Here is an 18,235-nt window from a genome sequence, read left to right as displayed (position 1 = left end):
CAGTTGTACGTGAAACAGTTTTATCTGGTTGTCATAGTGCCTGGATTTGACCAATTAAGACTTTAGTAGTGTTTTTTTTTTACCATGTTTTATTAATTTAAGGACTACACAGTCTTAAAGTTGTATGCGAATTGACATACTAGAGAGCCCTTGGACTGTTTCCAGTCATGGTGACTAAATAAAACCCACTTTTAAAATTACCCATGATGCCTTGTATTAATTATTCAAACATAATCACGCCCATGAGTGCTGACATAACCAATGGCTGGTCCCTGGGCTGTCCAGGATTGGTCCATCGGTAAAGTTACAACTGCAAAAGTTTCGCAAATCTAGAAGGTATGGAACGGAAACCATTCCAACCCAATCAATTCCAGGGCCCGATGTCCCAAAACCATAAACCGGCCCAAGGTTCATTCAAGTAAGTATATTTTCTGTCGTTAGTGTTTGACTTGGGCAAGAGCTCCGACGCTGAATAACGGCACCTCAAATCAAATTGTATTTGTCACATGCGCCGAATACAACAGGTGTAGGTAGACATTACAGTGAAATGCTGACTTTACAAGCCCTTTTAATAACCAACAATGCAGTTTTAAGAAAATACTTTTTGTTGTTGTTTGGTAAGAGATAAGAATAACAAATAATTAAAGAGCAGCAAAATGCCCTACTGCTTCAGCTCCTGTTCGTCTTATAGAATATTATCTCAAAAGTATTGTGGAGCTCCTACACCTAAAATATAAACAGTACTGAAACACAAAATGAGTCCCGGTACCTATTTCCGTCCAAGTCAAGCACTGTCTTCTATCGTATGTTGCCAGAGCCATATCATATCCAACCAATCTGGAACGGGAATCCATGTTGTCATTTGTTTCTATGGTAATACAGTTGACCGGAACCCTAGTCAATTAATCGCCAATTTCACAAGTTGAAAATACGGGGACATTTTTTTAAAAGAGGGAACATTTTAAAGTGTAATTTTTACAAATCAATCCAGATGAATCACATCTGATGGTGATGAAACTATCCATTGGATGTAGCTGTTTACAGATCTAAAACAAGTCTCCGTTTTGAACACTTGGTTCCCCCATTTGACTTAATGTTGGAGTTGCTGCTGTTTCTGACCCTGGTGATTGGTTGTCCATTGGTCTGGTGACTGTTTCTGTCCTGGTGATTGGTTGTCCATTGGTCTGGTGACTGTTTCTGTCCTGGTGATTGGTTGTCCATTGGTCTGGTGACTGTTTCTGTCCTGGTGATTGGTTGTCCATTGGTCTGGTGACTGTTTCTGTCCTGGTGATTGGTTGTCCATTGGTCTGGTGACTGTTTCTGACCCTGGTGATTGGTTGTCCATTGGTCTGGTGACTGTTTCTGTCCTGGTGATTGGTTGTCCATTGGTCTGGTGACTGTTTCTGTCCTGGTGATTGGTTGTCCATTGGTCTGGTGACTGTTTCTGACCCTGGTGATTGGTTGTCCATTGGTCAGGTGACTGTTTCTGTCCTGGTGATTGGTTGTCCATTGGTCAGGTGACTGTTTCTGTCCCTGGTGATTGGTTGTCCATTGGTCTGTTGACTGTTTCTGACCCTGGTGATTGGTTGTGCATTGGTCTGGTGACTGTTTCTGTCCTGGTGATTGGTTGTCCATTGGTCTGGTGACTGTTTCTGTCCTGGTGATTGGTTGTCCATTGGTCTGGTGACTGTTTCTGTCCTGGTGATTGGTTGTCCATTGGTCTGGTGACTGTTTCTGTCCTGGTGATTGGTTGTCCATTGGTCTGGTGACTGTTTCTGACCCTGGTGATTGGTTGTCCATTGGTCTGGTGACTGTTTCTGACCCTGGTGATTGGTTGTCCATTGGTCAGGTGACTGTTTCTGTCCTGGTGATTGGTTGTCCATTGGTCTGGTGACTGTTTCTGACCCTGGTGATTGGTTGTCCATTGGTCAGGTGACTGTTTCTGTCCTGGTGATTGGTTGTCCATTGGTCTGGTGACTGTTTCTGACCCTGGTGATTGGTTGTCCATTGGTCTGGTGACTGTTTCTGACCCTGGTGATTGGTTGTCCATTGGTCTGGTGACTGTTTCTGCCCCTGGTGATTGGTTGTCCATTGGTCAGGTGACTGTTTCTGTCCTGGTGATTGGTTGTCCATTGGTCTGGTGACTGTTTCTGACCCTGGTGATTGGTTGTCCATTGGTCAGGTGACTGTTTCTGTCCTGGTGATTGGTTGTCCATTGGTCTGGTGACTGTTTCTGTCCTGGTGATTGGTTGTCCATTGGTCTGGTGACTGTTTCTGACCCTGGTGATTGGTTGTCCATTGGTCAGGTGACTGTTTCTGTCCTGGTGATTGGTTGTCCATTGGTCAGGTGACTGTTTCTGTCCCTGGTGATTGGTTGTCCATTGGTCTGTTGACTGTTTCTGACCCTGGTGATTGGTTGTGCATTGGTCTGGTGACTGTTTCTGTCCTGGTGATTGGTTGTCCATTGGTCTGGTGACTGTTTCTGTCCTGGTGATTGGTTGTCCATTGGTCTGGTGACTGTTTCTGTCCTGGTGATTGGTTGTCCATTGGTCTGGTGACTGTTTCTGTCCTGGTGATTGGTTGTCCATTGGTCTGGTGACTGTTTCTGACCCTGGTGATTGGTTGTCCATTGGTCTGGTGACTGTTTCTGACCCTGGTGATTGGTTGTCCATTGGTCAGGTGACTGTTTCTGTCCTGGTGATTGGTTGTCCATTGGTCTGGTGACTGTTTCTGACCCTGGTGATTGGTTGTCCATTGGTCAGGTGACTGTTTCTGTCCTGGTGATTGGTTGTCCATTGGTCTGGTGACTGTTTCTGACCCTGGTGATTGGTTGTCCATTGGTCTGGTGACTGTTTCTGACCCTGGTGATTGGTTGTCCATTGGTCTGGTGACTGTTTCTGACCCTGGTGATTGGTTGTCCATTGGTCAGGTGACTGTTTCTGTCCTGGTGATTGGTTGTCCATTGGTCTGGTGACTGTTTCTGACCCTGGTGATTGGTTGTCCATTGGTCAGGTGACTGTTTCTGTCCTGGTGATTGGTTGTCCATTGGTCTGGTGACTGTTTCTGACCCTGGTGATTGGTTGTCCATTGGTCTGGTGACTGTTTCTGTCCTGGTGATTGGTTGTCCATTGGTCTGGTGACTGTTTCTGTCCTGGTGATTGGTTGTCCATTGGTCTGGTGACTGTTTCTGACCCTGGTGATTGGTTGTCCATTGGTCTGGTGACTGTTTCTGTCCTGGTGATTGGTTGTCCATTGGTCTGGTGACTGTTTCTGTCCTGGTGATTGGTTGTCCATTGGTCTGGTGACTGTTTCTGTCCCGGTGATTGGTTGTCCATTGGTCTGGTGACTGTTTCTGTCCTGGTGATTGGTTGTCCATTGGTCTGGTGACTGTTTCTGTCCTGGTGATTGGTTGTCCATTGGTCTGGTGACTGTTTCTGTCCCGGTGATTGGTTGTCCATTGGTCTGGTGACTGTTTCTGTCCTGGTGATTGGTTGTCCATTGGTCTGGTGACTGTTTCTGTCCTGGTGATTGGTTGTCCATTGGTCTGGTGACTGTTTCTGTCCTGGTGATTGGTTGTCCATTGGTCTGTTTCTGTCCTGGTGATTGGTTGTCCATTGGTCTGTTTCTGTCCTGGTGATTGGTTGTCCATTGGTCTGGTGACTGTTACTGTCCTGGTGATTGGTTGTCCATTGGTCTGTTTCTGTCCTGGTGATTGGTTGTCCATTGGTCTGTTTCTGTCCTGGTGATTGGTTGTCCATTGGTCTGGTGACTGTTTCTGACCCTGGTGATTGGTTGTCCATTGGTCTGGTGACTGTTTCTGTCCTGGTGATTGGTTGTCCATTGGTCTGGTCACTGTTTCTGTCCTGGTGATTGGTTGTCCATTGGTCTGGTGACTGTTTCTGTCCTGGTGATTGGTTGTCCATTGGTCTGGTGACTGTTTCTGACCCTGGTGATTGGTTGTCCATTGGTCTGGTGACTGTTTCTGTCCTGGTGATTGGTTGTCCATTGGTCTGGTCACTGTTTCTGTCCTGGTGATTGGTTGTCCATTGGTCTGGTGACTGTTTCTGTCCTGGTGATTGGTTGTCCATTGGTCTGGTAACTGTTTCTGTCCTGGTGATTGGTTGTCCATTGGTCTGGTCACTGTTTCTGTCCTGGTGATTGGTTGTCCATTGGTCTGGTGACTGTTTCTGTCCCGGTGATTGGTTGTTCATTTGTCTGGTGACTGTTTCTGTCCTGGTGATTGGTTGTCCATTGGTCTGGTGACTGTTTCTGTCCTGGTGATTGGCTCACTAGATCTTATTCATTCAGAATGGTCTGAACCAATGGAGGATGACAAATCACATGTCATCAATAGCTGTTTTTTGATTGGCTGATGGCCTGGTTTTGAATCTGGTGATCGTGTTGTTTTAGATCCATACCGGCGATAGACCCAAATGGCACCCTAGGGCGGTAGTATTAGTGCACTATATGGACTGCAAACTGGTTGAAAGTAGTGCACTATTTAGGGAATAGGGTGCCATCAGGACGTGTTGACATTACCAGGTCATTCATGTCATGTTGTACAAGACTTTGCAGTGGAGTGTGGAGATATCGCTAAGGACTATTGTTGCTACCGTTACATTGGTGTAAAGGCCTGGATGGACTAGAGGATTTTTTTTTTTTTTATAATAGTCATTGAGGCTCCATTGTCTGTAACCCGTGATCGGACTGAATCCAACGAGCCTCACTGTCAAATCCACGAAGGGAAGAGAACAAGTGCACTCTGGGAGGAAGGACGGATGACTTGGGGGACAGAGGAGACAGAGCCATTGAGCCCAAAGTGACCACCAGCGTTTTCCTGTGGACAATGTCATGACTTGCAACCTGTGGTGTGGATAAACCCCCCCCCCCCCATCTGTTCCTCTGGGCCCTTTGACATCAGCATGTCTGAAAGGTCTGGATAGGTATCGGCATTGTAGTGGTGGAGCCATATTGGTTACATATAACAGGTCTGATGAGACGGAGCCATATTGGTTACATATAACAGGTCTGATGAGACGGAGCCATATTGGTTACATATAACAGGTCTGATGAGACGGAGCCATATTGGTTACATATAACAGGTCTGATGAGACGGAGCCATATTGGTTACATATAACAGGTCTGATGAGACGGAGCCATATTGGTTACATATAACAGGTCTGATGAGACGGGGCCATATTGGTTACATATAACAGGTCTGATGAGACGGAGCCATATTGGTTACATATAACAGGTCTGATGAGACGGAGCCATATTGGTTACATATAACAGGTCTGATGAGACGGAGCCATATTGGTTACATATAACAGGTCTGATGAGACGGGGCCATATTGGTTACATATAACAGGTCTGATGAGACGGAGCCATATTGGTTACATATAACAGGTCTGATGAGACGGAGCCATATTGGTTACATATAACAGGTCTGATGAGACGGGGCCATATTGGTTACATATAACAGGTCTGATGAGACGGAGCCATATTGGTTACATATAACAGGTCTGATGAGACGGAGCCATATTGGTTACATATAACAGGTCTGATGAGACGGAGCCATATTGGTTACATATAACAGGTCTGATGAGACGGAGCCATATTGGTTACATATAACAGGTCTGATGAGACGGGGCCATATTGGTTACATATAACAGGTCTGATGAGACGGAGCCATATTGGTTACATATAACAGGTCTGATGAGACGGAGCCATATTGGTTACATATAACAGGTCTGATGAGACGGAGCCATATTGGTTACATATAACAGGTCTGATGAGACGGAGCCATATTGGTTACATATAACAGGTCTGATGAGACGGAGCCATATTGGTTACATATAACAGGTCTGATGAGACGGAGCCATATTGGTTACATATAACAGGTCTGATGAGACGGAGCCATATTGGTTACATATAACAGGTCTGATGAGACGGAGCCATATTGGTTACATATAACAGGTCTGATGAGACGGAGCCATATTGGTTACATATAACAGGTCTGATGAGACGGAGCCATATTGGTTACATATAACAGGTCTGATGAGACGGAGCCATATTGGTTACATATAACAGGTCTGATGAGACGGAGCCATATTGGTTACATATAACAGGTCTGATGAGACGGAGCCATATTGGTTACATATAACAGGTCTGATGAGACGGAGCCATATTGGTTACATATAACAGGTCTGATGAGACGGAGCCATATTGGTTACATATAACAGGTCTGATGAGACGGAGCCATATTGGTTACATATAACAGGTCTGATGAGACGGAGCCATATTGGTTACATATAACAGGTCTGATGAGACGGAGCCATATTGGTTACATATAACAGGTCTGATGAGACGGAGCCATATTGGTTACATATAACAGGTCTGATGAGACGGAGCCATATTGGTTACATATAACAGGTCTGATGAGACGGAGCCATATTGGTTACATATAACAGGTCTGATGAGATGGAGCCATATTGGTTACATATAACAGGTCTGATGAGACGGAGCCATATTGGTTACATATAACAGGTCTGATGAGACGGGGCCATATTGGTTACATATAACAGGTCTGATGAGACGGAGCCATATTGGTTACATATAACAGGTCTGATGAGACGGAGCCATATTGGTTACATATAACAGGTCTGATGAGACGGAGCCATATTGGTTACATATAACAGGTCTGATGAGACGGAGCCATATTGGTTACATATAACAGGTCTGATGAGACGGAGCCATATTGGTTACATATAACAGGTCTGATGAGACGGAGCCATATTGGTTACATATAACAGGTCTGATGAGACGGGGCCATATTGGTTACATATAACAGGTCTGATGAGACGGAGCCATATTGGTTACATATAACAGGTCTGATGAGACGGAGCCATATTGGTTACATATAACAGGTCTGATGAGACGGAGCCATATTGGTTACATATAACAGGTCTGATGAGACGGAGCCATATTGGTTACATATAACAGGTCTGATGAGACGGGGCCATATTGGTTACATATAACAGGTCTGATGAGACGGGGCCATATTGGTTACATATAACAGGTCTGATGAGACGGAGCCATATTGGTTACATATAACAGGTCTGATGAGACGGAGCCATATTGGTTACATATAACAGGTCTGATGAGACGGGGCCATATTGGTTACATATAACAGGTCTGATGAGATGGAGCCATATTGGTTACATATAACAGGTCTGATGAGACGGAGCCATATTGGTTACATATAACAGGTCTGATGAGACGGGGCCATATTGGTTACATATAACAGGTCTGATGAGACGGAGCCATATTGGTTACATATAACAGGTCTGATGAGACGGAGCCATATTGGTTACATATAACAGGTCTGATGAGACGGAGCCATATTGGTTACATATAACAGGTCTGATGAGACGGAGCCATATTGGTTACATATAACAGGTCTGATGAGACGGAGCCATATTGGTTACATATAACAGGTCTGATGAGACGGAGCCATATTGGTTACATATAACAGGTCTGATGAGACGGAGCCATATTGGTTACATATAACAGGTCTGATGAGACGGGGCCATATTGGTTACATATAACAGGTCTGATGAGACGGAGCCATATTGGTTACATATAACAGGTCTGATGAGACGGGGCCATATTGGTTACATATAACAGGTCTGATGAGACGGAGCCATATTGGTTACATATAACAGGTCTGATGAGACGGAGCCATATTGGTTACATATAACAGGTCTGATGAGACGGAGCCATATTGGTTACATATAACAGGTCTGATGAGACGGAGCCATATTGGTTACATATAACAGGTCTGATGAGACGGAGCCATATTGGTTACATATAACAGGTCTGATGAGACGGAGCCATATTGGTTACATATAACAGGTCTGATGAGACGGAGCCATATTGGTTACATATAACAGGTCTGATGAGACGGAGCCATATTGGTTACATATAACAGGTCTGATGAGACGGAGCCATATTGGTTACATATAACAGGTCTGATGAGACGGAGCCATATTGGTTACATATAACAGGTCTGATGAGATGGAGCCATATTGGTTACATATAACAGGTCTGATGAGACGGAGCCATATTGGTTACATATAACAGGTCTGATGAGACGGGGCCATATTGGTTACATATAACAGGTCTGATGAGACGGAGCCATATTGGTTACATATAACAGGTCTGATGAGACGGAGCCATATTGGTGACATATAACAGGTCTGATGAGACGGAGCCATATTGGTTACATATAACAGGTCTGATGAGACGGAGCCATATTGGTTACATATAACAGGTCTGATGAGACGGAGCCATATTGGTTACATATAACAGGTCTGATGAGACGGAGCCATATTGGTTACATATAACAGGTCTGATGAGACGGAGCCATATTGGTTACATATAACAGGTCTGATGAGACGGAGCCATATTGGTTACATATAACAGGTCTGATGAGACGGAGCCATATTGGTTACATATAACAGGTCTGATGAGACGGAGCCATATTGGTTACATATAACAGGTCTGATGAGACGGAGCCATATTGGTTACATATAACAGGTCTGATGAGACGGAGCCATATTGGTTACATATAACAGGTCTGATGAGACGGAGCCATATTGGTTACATATAACAGGTCTGATGAGACGGAGCCATATTGGTTACATATAACAGGTCTGATGAGACGGAGCCATATTGGTTACATATAACAGGTCTGATGAGACGGAGCCATATTGGTTACATATAACAGGTCTGATGAGACGGAGCCATATTGGTTACATATAACAGGTCTGATGAGACGGAGCCATATTGGTTACATATAACAGGTCTGATGAGACAGAGCCATATTGGTTACATATAACAGGTCTGATGAGACGGAGCCATATTGGTTACATATAACAGGTCTGATGAGATGGAGCCATATTGGTTACATATAACAGGTCTGATGAGACGGGGCCATATTGGTTACATATAACAGGTCTGATGAGACGGAGCCATATTGGTTACATATAACAGGTCTGATGAGACGGGGCCATATTGGTTACATATAACAGGTCTGATGAGACGGGGCCATATTGGTTACATATAACAGGTCTGATGAGACGGAGCCATATTGGTTACATATAACAGGTCTGATGAGACGGAGCCATATTGGTTACATATAACAGGTCTGATGAGACGGAGCCATATTGGTTACATATAACAGGTCTGATGAGACGGGGCCATATTGGTTACATATAACAGGTCTGATGAGAAAAAGGTTCTCGAGCGCATCCTGACCGGTTGCATCACTGCCTGGTATGTCAACTGCTCGGCCTCCGACCGCAAGTGCGAACGGCCCAGTACATCACTGGGGCCAAGCTTCCTGCCATCCAGGACCTCTATGCCAGGCGGTGTCAGAGGAAGGCCCTAAAAATTATCAAGGACTCCAGCCACCCTAGTCATAGACTGTTCTCTCTGGTACCGCATGGCAAGCGGTACCGGAGCGCCAAGTCTAGGTCCAAGAGGCTTCTAAACAGCTTCTACCCCCCAAGCCATAAGACTCCTGAACATCTAATCAAATGGCTACCCAGACTACTTGCGTCCCCCCTCCCCCCCTCTTCTACACGGCTGCTACTCTCTGTTATCATCAACGCCTAGTCACTTCAATAACTCTACCTACATGTACATATTACCTCGACACCGGTACCCCCTGTATATAGCCTCCACATTGACTCTGTACCGGTACCCCCTGTATATAGCCTCCACATTGACTCTGTACCGGTACCCCCTGTATATAGCCTCCACATTGACTCTGTACCGGTACCCCCTGTATATAGCCTCCACATTGACTCTGTACCGGTAACCCCTGTATATAGCCTCCACATTGACTCTGTACCGGTACCCCTTGTATATAGCCTCCACATTGACTCTGTACCGGTACCCCCTGTATATAGCCTCCACATTGACTCTGTACCGGTACCCTCTGTATATAGCCTCCACATTGACTCTGTACCAGTACCCCCTGTATATAGCCTCCACATTGACTCTGTACCGGTACCCCCTGTATATATCCTCCACATTGACTCTGTACCGGTACCCCGTGTATATAGCCTCCACATTGACTCTGTACCGGTACCCCCTGTATATAGCCTCCATATTGACTCTGTACAGGTACCCCCTGTATATAGCCTCCACATTGACTCTGTACCGGTACCCCCTGTATATAGCCTCCACATTGACTCTGTACCGTAACACCCTGTATATAGCCTCCACACTGACTCTGTACCGGTACCCCCTGTATATAGCCTCCACATTGACTCTGTACCGGTACCCCCTGTATATAGCCTCCACATTGACTCTGTACCGGTACCCCCTGTATATAGCCTCCACATTGACTCTGTACCGGTACCCCCTGTATATAGCCTCCACATTGACTCTGTACCGTAACACCCTGTATATAGCCTCCACATTGACTCTGTACCGGTACCCCCTGTATATAGCCTCCACACTGACTCTGTACTGGTACCCCCTGTATATAGCCTCCACATTGACTCTGTACCGGTACCCCCTGTATATAGCCTCCACATTGACTCTGTACCGTAACACCCTGTATATAGCCTCCACATTGACTCTGTACCAGTACCCCCTGTATATAGCCTCCACATTGACTCTGTACCGGTACCCCCTGTATATAGCCTCCACATTGACTCTGTACCGGTACCCCCTGTATATAGCCTCCACATTGACTCTGTACCGGTACCCCCTGTATATAGCCTCCACATTGACTCTGTACCGGTACCCCCTGTATATAGCCTCCACATTGACTCTGTACCGGTACCCCCTGTATATAGCCTCCACATTGACTCTGTACCGGTACCCCCTGTATATAGCCTCCACATTGACTCTGTACCGGTACCCCCTGTATATAGCCTCCACATTGACTCTGTACCGGTACCCCCTGTATATAGCCTCCACATTGACTCTATACCAGTACCCCCTGTATATAGTCCCGCTATTGTTATTTACTGCTGCTCTTTAATTATTTGTTATTCTAATCTCTTACTTTTTTGTAGGTATTTTCTTAAAATGGCATTGTTGGTTAAGAGCTTGTAAGTAAGCATTTCACTGTTGTATTTGGGAAACAAATAATTTTTGATTTGATTTGACATACACAGTTGTCAACCTATAGCCTACATGCATTTGTGATTACTTAACCTAGTGTTCTAGAACACAGAACACTTCAACATTCTTACTAAATAAACCCCATTACCCAGAGTCCTTCAGGAGAGAAGCAATTCACAATAATCATCTTTCTCCCTCTTCATCTCGAACTCTCCTTTTTTTTTTTTACACTCAACGGTCTTTCTCCCACTCTCTGTATATCTCTCTCTCTCTCTCTTTCCACTTCTCTCTGTCTCTCTCTCTGTCTCTCTCTCGCTGTCTCTCTCTCTGTCTCTTTCCACTTCTCTCTGTCTCTCTCTCTCTCTTTCCACTTCTCTCTCTCTCTCTCTCTCTCTCTGTCTCTCTCTCTCTCTTTCCACTTCTCTCTGTCTCTCTCTCTGTCTCTTTCCACTTCTCTCTGTCTCTCTCTCTCTCTCTCTCTCTGTCTCTTTCCACTTCTCTCTCTCTCTCTCTAAGACAGTTTCAGGAAGTGACAGAGGAAGTGGAGTAGTGAGCCACAGTGTGTAACGTTCTCTAGTTTCTCTATTCATAGACGAGGAGAGACAGACAGACAGAGAGGACAGACAGACAGAGAGGAGAGACAGAGGAGAGACAGACACACAGAGAGGAGAGAGACACAGAGAGGAGAGAGACACAGAGAGGAGAGACAGACACACAGAGAGGAGAGACAGACACACAGAGAGGAGAGACAGACACACAGAGAGGAGAGACAGAGAGAGGGGAGACCGAGAGAGGGGAGACCGAGAGAGGGGAGACCGAGAGAGGAGAGACAGACAGAGAGGAGAGACAGACAGAGAGGAGAGACCGAGAGAGGAGAGACAGACAGAGAGGAGAGACAGACAGAGAGGAGAGACAGACAGACAGACAGACAGAGAGGAGAGACAGACAGACAGACAGACAGAGAGGAGAGACAGACAGACAGACCGAGAGAGACAGAGTATACTACTGAACTGTCTGTCTCGTGGAGGAACTGACAACAACGAGGCAGAATACTACACGTGTCTGTCTGACCGTGTGTCATGCGTTACCATGACGAGAGCAGCACTCATCAAACTCTTCATCCTCATCCTCCTCGCCTTCATCATCTGTCTCCCAGAGTTCTTCACTTCACACAGAGGTATTTATTTTGGTATTTGTATTTATTATGGATCCCCATTAGCTGTTGCCAAAGCAGCTACTCTTCCTGGGGCCCAGAAAAAATTAAGGGAAGGAAGGCAGTTTATACCATTTTAAAAACATTACAATACATTCACAGATATCACAACACAACTGTGTGTCCTCAAAATGATCAGACAGATTAACAGACACACACATTTGAGAGAGAAAGAGTGTGAGTGTGAGTGTGAGTGTGAGTGTGAGTGTGAGTGTGTGTGTGTGTGTGTGTGTGTGTGTGTGTGTGTGTGTGTGTGTGTGTGTGTGTGTGTGTGTGTGTGTGTGTGTGTGTGTGTGTGTGACGGGGTTGTGAAACATACACCCTTTATCGTAACTGAGATCACTGACACAGGAAATATGACAACCACAGATACTTGAAAAGTCACCTCTCTCTCGCTCTCTCTCTGCTGCAGCGAGGGTAAACTTCCACTGTGTGACCTTTGACCCCTGTGGGGACCAGGAAGTGACAACGCAGTGTGACCCCGGGCTGACCCCTGCGGAACAGAACTCCAACCGGAGCGGCGAGGAAAAGCCCGTCTGTAACACCCGCAGGACGGGTTCTGGAGTGAACTGGTTGCTGTGTGACACGGAGACGGACCTGCCCGCTCTCCGTGGCAACGCCTCGCTGTCAGGTGGGCAGGGACGTCAGTTGGACGAGCGACAGATCAGACGGATCATTCATTGATTGGTTAACAGTTGACATTAAATACTACCTAGGTTTCCATCCATTTGCTAATATTTAAAAATCTGCATAAAGAAAATATGCGCATTTTCCCACCGGTGATGTTTCCACCAAAGAGGATAAATAAAACTGCGTGATGACGTAGGACACATAAAAAGTATTTTTTGCTTTCATGTACCGAATAACAATCTGAAGTTCAATGTATTTCCATCGCATTTTCAACTCTACCAATAGTTTTCGGTCACAAAAACGGTTGTGTGAAAATAACAAAATGTGCCTACTGTGGTCTTGACACCTGCGCTCTAGGCCAACAACAGGTGCAGTTTGGGTAGGCTAGTCTACAGGATGAGATTTATAAATTATAAGAGAATATTTATTTTAGATTTTGTCAAACGACTTGCCGACCGTCATCATGTCTCCGGAATAAGACTCTTGATTTTTTTATTGGAAAAGGAGCATCAAACTCTTCAACGTGCACGTTCACTTACTTCATAAAAACTGTGGATGGAAACGTGGTTATTGTCTCAAAATGTTTCTCCTCACCTCTCCTTTTCTACTCCTCTCCTCCCCCTCTCTTCTCCTCCTCTATTTTCCCCTCTCATCTCCTCTCTCCTGGCTCCTTGCCTCTCCTCCCCCTCTCTTCTCCTCCTCTTCTCTTTTTGCCTTTCCTCCTCCTCTTCTCTCCTCGTCTCCCCTCCTCCGTTCCTCCTCTCTTCTCTCCTCTCTCCTTGCCTCCCCTCCTCCTCCTTGCCTCCCCTCCCCCTCCTTTCCTCTTCTCTTTTTGCCTCTCCTCCTCCTCCTCTTCTCTCTCCTTTCCTCCCCTCCTCCTCTTCTCTCCTCGTCTCCCCTCCTCCGTTCCTCCTCTCTTCTCTTCTCTCTCCTTGCCTCCCCTCCTCCTCCTTGCCTCCCCTCCCCCTCCTTTCCTCTTCTCTTTTTGCCTCTCCTCCTCCTCCTCTTCTCTCCTTTCCTCCCCTCCTCCGTTCCTCCTCTCTTCTCTCCTCTCTCCTTGCCTCCCCTCCTCCTCCTTGCCTCCTCCCCTCCCCTCCATCTCTCCAGGGAGGAGTGTGGCGCTATCAATGTTGTCAGAAGGAGGGAACGTGACTTTGTACGGCTTACTGACAGAGGAGAAGAAAGAGAGGGAGGAAGGACAAGGATTCGTCTACTGCTGTTTTCGAACCCCGCCCCTTTCCATACCAACCAATCACAGCCAGTGTCTCCTTCATCTCCACACCCAAGGAACCAATCAGACAGCTGTAAAGTCTGACCTGCCCTGGACACGGCCACCTAGAAGTGAGTAGAATATGACCCCATGTGGCTCAGTTGGTACGTCGAGCATAATGATAAACTTGGATTAGCTAACACAGAAGAAAGTTATTTGTTTCTGTCCATTTTGAGCCTGTCGTCGAACCCACAAATGCTGATGCTCCAGATACTCAACTAGTCTAAAGAAGGGCAGTTTTATTGCTTCTTCAAATCAGAACAACAGTTTTCAGCTGTGCTAAAATAATTACAAAAGGGTTCTCTAATGATCAATTAGTCTTTTAAAATGATAAACTTGGATTAGCTAACACAACGTGCCAGTGGAACACAGGAGTGATGGTTGCTGATAATGGGCCTCTGTACGCCTATGTAGATATTCCATTAAAAATCAGCCGTTTCCAGCTACAATAGTCATTTACAACATTAACAATGTCTACACTGTATTTCTGATTAATTTCATGTTATTTTAATGGACAAACTATTTGCTTTTCTTTCAAAAACAAGGACTTTTCTAAGTGACCCCCAAAGCTTTTGAACGGTAATGTGTATAAATAAACATAAATATGGGTTGTATTTACAATGGTGTTTGTTCTTCACTGGTTGGGGGGAGGGAGGGGAGAGAGAGAGGGGGGGGGGAGGGGGAGAAAGAGAGATTGCCCTTTTCTATAGTTAGAATAGTTAGAGTACAAAAGAGAAAATAAATCAACATAAATATGGGTTGTATTTACAATGGTGTTTCTTCACTGGTTGCCCTTTTCTGGTGGCAACAGGTCACACATCTTGCTGCTGTGATGGCACACTGTGGTATTTCACCCAGTAGATGTGGGAGTTTATCAGAATCGGGTTTGTTTCCTAATTCTTTGTGTATCTGTGTAATCTGAGGGAAATATGTGTCTCTAATATGGTCATACATTTGGCAGGAGGTTAGGAAGTGCAGCTCAGTTTCCACCTCATTTTGTGGGCAGTGAGCACATAGCCTGTCTTCTCTTGAGAGCCAGGTCTGCCTACGGCGGCCTTTCTCAATAGCAAGGCTATGCTCACTAAGTCTGTATATAGTCAAAGCTTTCCTTAAGTTTGGGTCAGTCACAGTGGTCAGGTATTCTGCCACTGTGTACTCTCTGTTTAGGGCCAAATAGCATTCTAGTTTGCTCTGTTTTTTTGTTAATTCTTTCCAACGTGTCAAGTAATTATCTTTTTGTTTTCTCATGATTTGGTTGGGTCTAATTGTGTTGCTGTCCTGGGGCTCTGTGGGGTGTGTTTGTGTTTGTGAGCAGAGCCCCAGGACCAGCTTGCTTAGGGGACTCTTCTCCAGGTTCATCTCTCTGTAGGTGATGGCTTTGTTATGGAAGGTTTGGGAATCGCTTCCTTTTAGTTGGTTGTAGAATTTAACGGCTCTTTTCTGGATTTTGATAATTAGTGGGTATCGGTCTAATTCTGCTCTGCATGCATTATTTGGTGTTTCACGTTGTACACTGAGGTTATTTTTTCTCCTCCCCTCCCCCCCACTGTTACCTCCCCCTCCCTCTCTCTCCTCCCCCCTCTCTCTATCTTTCTCCTCTCTCCACCCCCCTCTCTCTCCCCTACCCCTCTCTCTCTCTATCTTTCTCCTCCCCCCTCTCTCTCTCCTCCCCCCTCTCTCCCTCTCTCTCCCCCCCCCTCTCTCCCCCTCCCCCCCATCTCCCTCTCTCTCCTCCCCCCTCTCTCTCTCTCTCTTTCTCCCCCTCCCCTCTCCCTCTCTTTCTCCTTTCTCCTCCCCCCTCTCTCTCCCCTCCCCCCTCTCTCTCTATCTTTCTCCTCCCCCCCCCCTCTCTCTCTAGGTGAGTGGTTGTGTGTGTTCAGGGTGGTGTGGTTGGTCCTGGTGGTTGTGGTCATGTTGACCGTCCTCACCGCGGTCCTGGGTCTGATCTACTGGAGGACTCGCTGCTGCCGAAGTGAGTCACACACACACACACAGTCTTGTATAACTAACCTTGTGGGGACACAGAGACAGACACACACAGTCTTGTATAACTAACCTTGTGGGGACACAGACACACACACACAGTCTTGTATAACTAACCTTGTGGAGACACACAAACACACACACAGTCTTGTATAACTAACCTTGTGGGGACACACAATTCAGTCCCATTCAAAACCCCTAAACCTAATGACATTTTAGTCTTTTAGCAGACACTCTTAGCCAGAGCGACTTACAGTAGTGAGTGCCTACATTTTCTTACGCCCAGACATGCGCACACGCACACGCACACGCACACACACACACACACACACACACACACACACACACACACACACACACTTAAACATTGACAATAAAACAAATGTATAGGTCTTTATATACATGGGTTGAAATTACATTATTCTTCTCCCTCTCCTACCCCTCTCTCTTCTCCTTTCTCCCCCCCTTCTCTACCTTCCCCTCTCCTACCCCTCTTTCTTCTCCCTCTCCTACCCCTCTTTCTTCTCCTTTCTCCCCCCCCTTCTCTACCTTCCCCTCTCCTACCCCTCCCTCTTCTCCTTTCTCCCCCCCCCTTCTCTACCTTCCCCTCTCCTACCCCTCCCTCTTCTCCTTTCTCCTCCCCTTCTCTACCTTCCCCTCTCCTACCCCTCTTTCTTCTCCTTTCTCCCCCCCCCCTTCTCTACCTTCCCCTCTCTCTCTCCTTCCCCTCCCTTCTCTACCTTCCCCTCTCCTGCCCCTCCCTCTTCTCCTTTCTCCCCCCCTTCTCTACCTTCCCCCTATCCTACCCCTCCCTCTTCTCCTTTCCCCCCCCTTCTCTGCCTTCGCCCCCCTCTTCTCCTTTCTCCCCCCTTCTCTGCCTTCCCCTCTCCTACCCCTCCCTCTTCTCCTTTCTCCCCCCTTCTCTGCCTTCCCCTCTCTCTCTCCTACTCCTCCCTCTTCTCTTTTCTCCCCCCTTCTCTGCCTTCCCCTCTCTCTCTCCTACCCCTCCCTCTTCTCCTTTCTCCCCCCTTCTCTGCCTTCCCCTTTCTCTCTCTCCTACCCCTCCCTCTTCTCCTTTCTCCCCCCCTTCTCTGCCTTCCCCTCTCTCTCTCCTTCCCCCCCTTCTCTACCTTCCCCTCTCCTGCCCCTCCCTCTTCTCCTTTCTCCCCCACTTCTCTGCCTTCCCCTCTCTCTCTCCTACCCCTCTCTCTTCTTCTTTCTCCCCCCCTTCTCTACCTTCCCCACCCCTCCCTCTTCTCCTTCCCCCCCTTCTCTACCTTCCCCTCTCCTGCCCCTCCCTCTTCTCCTTTCTCCCCCCTTCTCTACCTCCCCCACCCCTCCCTCTTCTCCTTTCTCCCCCCCTTCCCCCTTCTCTACCTTCCCCTATCCTACCCCTCCCTCTTCTCTTTTCTCCCCCCCTTCTCTGCCTTCCCCTCCCTCTTCTCCTTTCTCCCCCCTTCTCTGCCTTCCCCTCTCCTACCCCTCCCTCTTCTCCTTTCTCCCCCCTTCTCTGCCTTCCCCTTTCTCTCTCTTCTACCCCTCCCTCTTCTCTTCCCCCCTTCTCTGCCTTCCCCTCTCCTACCCCTCCCTCTTCTCTTTTCTCCCCCCCTTCTCTGCCTTCCCCTCTCTCTCTCCTACCCCTCCCTCTTCTCTTTTCTCCCCCCCTTCTCTGCCTTCCCCTCTCCTACCCCTCCCTCTTCTCTTTTCTCCCCCCCTTCTCTGCCTTCCCCTCTCCTACCCCTCCCTCTTCTCTTTCCCCCCCCCTTCTCTGCCTTCCCCTCCCTCTTCTCCTTTCTCCCCCCCTTCTCTGCCTTCCCCTCTCCTACCCCTCCCTCTTCTCCTTTCTCCCCCCTTCTCTGCCTTCCCCTTTCTCTCTCTCCTACCCCTCCCTCTTCTCCTTCCCCCCCCTTCTCTGCCTTCCCCTCTCCTACCCCTCCCTCTTCTCCTTTCTCCCCCCTTCTCTGCCTTCCCCTCTCCTACCCCCTCTCTTCTCCTTT

The 18,235-nt window shown here is 47.1% G+C and overlaps 1 protein-coding gene across 4 annotated transcripts in view; it reads left to right on the top strand.

Moving 5' to 3' along the window:
* Positions 1 to 236: 236 nt before the first annotated feature.
* LOC139579632 (uncharacterized) overlaps positions 237 to 18,235 on the top strand; it is a 20,621-nt gene continuing 2,622 nt past the window's right edge. The window contains exons 1-5 of one of the 4 annotated variants that reach the window (XM_071408449.1): positions 237 to 418; positions 11,659 to 12,319; positions 12,768 to 12,986; positions 14,093 to 14,326; positions 16,114 to 16,227. In XM_071408449.1, coding sequence (XP_071264550.1) covers positions 12,232 to 12,319; positions 12,768 to 12,986; positions 14,093 to 14,326; positions 16,114 to 16,227 — 655 coding nt within the window. In that variant the 5' untranslated portion in view covers positions 237 to 418; positions 11,659 to 12,231. Of the gene's footprint in view, positions 419 to 11,012; positions 12,320 to 12,767; positions 12,987 to 14,092; positions 14,327 to 16,113; positions 16,228 to 18,235 lie in introns of those variants that run through there. The other 3 variants (XM_071408452.1, XM_071408451.1, XM_071408450.1) reach the window with 3 other exon arrangements.

Source organism: Salvelinus alpinus, chromosome 6 (assembly GCF_045679555.1).
Source record: "Salvelinus alpinus chromosome 6, SLU_Salpinus.1, whole genome shotgun sequence".
Taxonomy (NCBI): domain Eukaryota; kingdom Metazoa; phylum Chordata; class Actinopteri; order Salmoniformes; family Salmonidae; genus Salvelinus; species Salvelinus alpinus.
Note: the sequence above shows the minus strand (reverse complement) of the source record. Positions and strands in the feature narration are given on the sequence as shown.